Source organism: Ictalurus furcatus, chromosome 24, assembly GCF_023375685.1.
Source record: "Ictalurus furcatus strain D&B chromosome 24, Billie_1.0, whole genome shotgun sequence".
Lineage (NCBI taxonomy): Eukaryota > Metazoa > Chordata > Actinopteri > Siluriformes > Ictaluridae > Ictalurus > Ictalurus furcatus.
The window spans coordinates 102,209-108,208 of NC_071278.1; the positions used below are offsets into that span (position 1 = coordinate 102,209).

The following is a 6,000-nucleotide window of genomic DNA, read 5'->3' on the forward strand; positions in this document are numbered from 1 at the left end:
GGACTGAAGTCCCTCACACTGCACGAGTGCCCTGAGTCTCTAACAAACATGTTTATCTGTCATTTATGACACCATGCGAGAGTTGGATGAGGAAACTGTCTCCTGGGAATTTAATGTAAGGGGAATTTCTAATGCCTGGTGTTTGCAGACTATGATCTTTTTTTTTGTGTTATACTTTTATATGATATGGAAGGTGCTTTGGTCCAACTCATATGACTCATAAGTGCAGATCTTTAATAATAGGCTTTTATTAATATGCTTTTTTAAAATAATAACCATATGTCTTATATATATATAAACCCTGCCGTTTATGCACAAAAACACAACTGATTTGTTAGTCATCACATCTTGTAAACAGGATTTTCTACTCCTGTAACAGGACTTTAGTGTCTTTAATAAAAAGGGAGTTTTTTTTCCTCACCACCGTCTCCTCTGGCTGCTCATTGGATAAATTCATACATTTAACATCTATATCCTGAATTTATATATTTCTGTACAGCTGCTTTTGGACAATGTCTGTTGTTGAAAGTGCTATACAAATAAAACTGAATTGAATTTAATTAATAAAAAATAAAAAAATGAAAAAACAGAGGCAAACCAGAACCACAATTCAATTTCATTGAAGCAGATGATTTTGTCAAGTCTAGTTTAACAATGAAAGTAGAATAATCTTTAGAAGTGCCACACAAGAGTCCTACAATAAACAGTTCTTCAGCATATTATACATTGTTTATTAGTAAACTTACGTTTACATTTAATCATTTATCCACAGCAACTTGCTGAGTTAATGTAAATTAATATTATAAACAAAGATACACAAATACTGGGATTGGCAAAACTTTGCTTACTGACATTATTATCAGTTTATACCACAGTGCTTAATAATTAATAAATAGTTTTCAGTGCAGCTGCAAATCCCAGGTTTAGATTAGTTTATATTAATGTTAATGTTTCCAAAGTAAAAGCTTATTCACGGGGACATGAACAGTGAGTGTGCCACATAAATTAATTTTTAAAAATGTGATGATATGTTGAAATTGATATGTTGAAATTTTCTTTAAGGAAAGGTTTATTTTACGTTTATGTAAGGAATCTCCAGTGTCAGCATTTTGTTTATGCTTTATGGTTTTTCTGTAACTTGACAAGCTGCAATTTTGTCTTATTAACTTCAAGATAAAAAGAGAGGCTGGTGAGGGAATGGCTGTTTATATCTGCTATAATGTAAGTGAGTAAAGGAACTAACTTAGTTATCTTATGTTCCACAGCATTAAATGTAATTATAAATGGATAAAAAGTATGATGTGTCATCCTTAGTAATTTCAGTTGCTGTGGTTTTGGGGACATGCTGTCACAAAAGGCAAAAGAAAGTGCAATAAGCAAAAACAAAATGACAAAAACTATTGTGGCAGTGTGTAGTGCTGCTTTAACCAAAGATCAGTGTTTGGTTTAGTTGTGTTCAATAATGGTGTTTTGTTCTGTGTGTTTGATTGATGTTATTTACTAACACTGCAGGAGCAGATTAAACACAGCCAAAAGGTTTCAGCACAGTCAGAACACTAAGAAACAAAGGTGATGTGGTGTCCAGAGGGATGGAGTGTATCAGCTGGACAGTAAGGTGATGAAAATCACTAGATTAAGGAAGTTGATTAGTTAAAATGGACAGTAATAGATGAAAAATGTATATTTTGAAAATCTGTATTTTGAAACATGACACTAACATTCTTGTTGTGTCCAATTTGATGCTTGGTTTGCCACAATGACAGGTATAGGCAAATTTCTGGTCACAACTACATGCAGTACAGGCAATTACACAAAGCAGTTATTCTCCAAGAAACCATATGAGCCACCTTGTTCTTGAACATGATGATTGTTATGGGCAAACAGTGACTCATGCACTTGATGTTTTGACGTTTGTTATTGCAAACAATGACATCCAGCCAGATCAGGCAGGCTTTTTACAGGGTCACCCAAGTGGCCTCCTAGGATGAGCCTGGCCACCAGGCAGGCACCTGCAAACTAATTTCAAGGCCTTCAATATTTCATTCTTTAATTTTTCTTCCAAATTTCCAGTGTGTTGTGGTGGCAGCTGACTCCTCTCGACTCAGTGGCTCTACTCTGAGACTCTACTAGAATGTCAACCTCCTCACCTTATCATAGAGAATAAGCCTTGCAACCCTACAGAGGAACCAAATTTCCACTGCCTGTACACACAACCCCATTCTTTGTCACTACACACAGCTTGTGACCACAGTTGAGGATCAGGACATAGATTGACCAGTAAACGGAGAGCTTCATCCACAAACTGAGCTGCTGCTTCATCACCCAGACCAATATAGTGACTAACACTGCTGCCACTGACCTGATCAGTTTGTCAATCTTGTTTCTCAATTTCTATTTCCATCATTTGTGAATAAAATGCTGGGGTATTTAAACTATTCCACCAGGAACATGGACTCTCATCTGGAGAGAGCATCACACTCATTTCCAGGAGAGAACCATGGGCTTGGAGTTGGTCTTTTTCATCCTAGCAGCTTAACACTCAGCAGCAAATCTTTTCCATGCATTTTGATCTCCTCAGTAGAGGTCAATTGCAGTTGCTCAGAAGAGTTTGTGTATGGTCTTATCTTGCCCTCCTGAGGTGCCAACCAGTTTGCCAGAACATAAAAAAAAAAAACTTTCACCCATGCTATTGTAAAGTGTCGATTCTAGGGCTGGTGGATAAGCTCTAAGCTAAGCTTTGTATGCTTGTTTCTTTGGGTTTTTTTAAATATAAATTTAAATATTATCCAACAAGGTACCCAGAGTGCTGCTTATTATACAAAACACCACATGCAAAATACCAGGAAATAAAGTCCACTATAGAATTCCCATTTCTACTGCCTGCTTTTGATTCTGTGGAGAATTCACTGGAGAATAAACTGGAGTTATGACATATGCTGGATTCGAAACACTGTTTGAGAGGCTTGAGAAGGTATAAATAAACATAGCACTCTGCTAGATGTTGCGTCTGAATGTGTTCTATAATGTGACTTCTTTATTGAGATTGCTATCAGCTTCTGTTCTTAGACACTGTTGAATTAACTGCATAGAAATTATGAATGAATTAATGAATTATTCTGATGTTATGTATTTAACTCTGGAGGGCCATGTGGAGCTGGAGAAATACAGATATTTTTATTTTGTAATGGTTCTCACACTTTACATGTTGATCATTAGTTGTAACGGTCTGGTCATTTTTGTCATATTCACAAACAAACATCTCCATGAGCCCATGTACATTTTCATTGCTGCTTTGCTTTGTAATGCTCTCTTTGGAACAGCTGCTCTTTATCCAAAACTGCTCACAGATTTTTTGTCTAAAATTCAAGTTGTTTCTTTTGAAGCCTGCATATTTCAATCATTTTGCATTTATACATATGGTGCTTCAGAGTTCACACTGTTATCAGCTATGGCCTATGATAGATATGTGTCTATCTGTAAACCATTACAATATGCAACAATTGTAAAAATGTCCACTGTTAAAAAGCTCTTATTTTGCTGTTGGTTTCTTCCTTGTTGTGAAATAGGCATTTCTGCAATATTAACATATCAACGTAAGCTGTGTAAATTCAAATTAAATCGAATATACTGTAATAACAGTTCCATGATTAGATTGGGTTGTGGAGACTTTTCTGTAAGTAATTTGTATGGACTATTTGCTTTAAGCATTGTTGTGTTTCCTCCATTAATTTTTGTATTTTTCTCATATATCAGAATACTTTCAGTCTGTTTAAAGAATTCTAAAGATTTTAGAACAAAAGCTCTACAAACCTGCTTCCCACATCTATTAATTTTAATCAGTTTCTCCATCACAACATGTTTTGAAATTATAAATACTAGATTAGAAGAAAACATGCCTCACATTGCCAGCATGATTATGTCAGTGGAAAATCTGGTTATTCCTCCTCTATTAAATCCCATTATATATGGACTGAAACTGAAGGAGATATTCAATAGGATTAAGAAAATGGTTTGGAAAAATAAGATAATTGTATGCCAAGAGGTTAAACACAGACCTGCATTTATTCATTAGCAGTATATCTCTGTACTTTACTAAATATTTATTTGTAGTAAATCTAAGCCTATTTAACATACAAAAAAATAAAACATCATATGTTGTGTTGTTTTAATATAAGCTTTTTACTGGTTTACTCATTGGATTTTATATTTTCTGATTAGGAAGCACCAATAAACCTTAATGAGCAGCAATGCAACAGACTTTTCTTAAAAACAATTACAAATATTTACATTTAAAATGAGAAATGAACATTCATGTCAAGTTGACATGAATGTTATTGACATCCATATTGCAGTGGTTTGGCAGACAGTTAAACAAACTGATCAGTTTTATTCTCCTTGCTTGTGTTGATTAAACTCTGTACAGCTTTTTATACCATAGATCACAATAGTCTTCTAGATAAACTAGAAATTTTTTATTTGGTGATGGTGTTTATGTAGTAACTCTGGAAGTTCAGAGTTATATTATGTGCAGCCGTGAAAGACCTTGCTTATGGACCATAGACTGTCATTTGACGCTCATGTAGATAATATTGCTAGAATAGACCTTTTTTCTCAGAAATATCACTTGGATAAGAAATATAATCTCATTATTTGATGCTTTTATTACCTCTAGGTTGAACTATTGTAACCTCCTGCTGTCTGAATGTTTCAGTAGGTGCATAAACATGCTCTAGTTAGTCCAGAATACAACAGCCAGTGTCTTTACTAGAACCAGAAAGGTCGATCATATCACTTATATCTTATCCACACTGCATTAGTTCCAACTCAAATTTCAGGCACAGTCTCAGTCTTTAACTCTAGGTTGGAAAACTGTTTAGTCAAGCTTTTTGTCAGAAGTTTGTGTCTTACATAAATGTGCACATCTGAGGGGTTCATGGGCATAGAGTTTTGGTGCATCTGGAAAGTTGAAGAAGAAACCTTAAGATGAACCAGACTCAAAAGGGAATTGGTACTCTTCTGGGCGATTCTAGAGGTCCAATCTTCCAATTTCTAAATACTTGATGCTCTCTGATTTTCGTGTTGATTTTGCTGATCGTTTTTAACAAAAATGTTTGTCTTCACAGCTGAAACCCAGGGCTCAAACCAGTAGACATTCAGAGCTATTAACTGTTTAAACAATCAGTCTAATAGGGCACACCGGGACAACAAGAAACACGTATCACTCACATGTTTCAATATTTTTTATCACTTGAAAAATGGGTGGATTCAAACAAAAAGTGCCATGTTCTAAGTTGTTTAACACATCTAGATGTTAATATGGTCATATCAATGCCAGAATCAGCATCCAATTACAATTCCCAGATCTCAGTGTAGCCTAAAAAAACATGGCTGCCAAGGACTCCAACGCAGCTACAACAGACTCACATTCACGGTCACCCGCTTACTGATCACACACACCTGAACTCAATCACACACTCACAGTATTTAAGGACTCTCACTCCATTCACTCACTGCAAAATATACGCTCTGTTTACGTTTACATTTATTCATTTATTATTTATCCATTCATTTAGCAGACGCTTTTATCCAAAGCGACTTACAAATGAGAAAATAAAATACAAGCAAAGCGATATCAAGCAGAGAACAATACAAGTAGTGGTACCATACAAGATCCATTAATTGAGTTCCAGAAGAAGCAAAGTGTGCAGAGTAGAGATGTAAGTGCCAGGGTAAGTTTTTTTTTTTGTTTGTTTTTTTAATGGGTTGGTTAGGTGTTCACGGAAGAGGTGGGTCTTTAGCTGTTTCTTGAAGATGGTGACAGATTCTGCAGTCCGGATTGAGGTTGGAAGTTCATTCCATCACTGAGGAACAGTTAGTTTGAAGGTTCTTGAAAGTGACCTTGAGCCACACTGAGTAGGTACTACTAAGACATTGATTGATCGTAGATTGCGTGAGGGAAGGTAAGTCTCCAGGAGAGAGTTGAGGTAGGTGGGTGCTGTT

The 6,000-nt window shown here is 35.6% G+C and overlaps 1 protein-coding gene across 1 annotated transcript; it reads left to right on the top strand.

Moving 5' to 3' along the window:
• Positions 1 to 2,690: 2,690 nt before the first annotated feature.
• On the top strand, positions 2,691 to 4,072 carry LOC128600776 (olfactory receptor 6N2-like). Its single transcript, XM_053613476.1, has one exon. It carries the CDS (start codon positions 3,095 to 3,097, stop codon positions 4,070 to 4,072), a length of 978 nt encoding a protein of 325 aa, XP_053469451.1. The 5' UTR covers positions 2,691 to 3,094.
• The last annotated feature ends 1,928 nt before the right edge of the window (positions 4,073 to 6,000 follow it).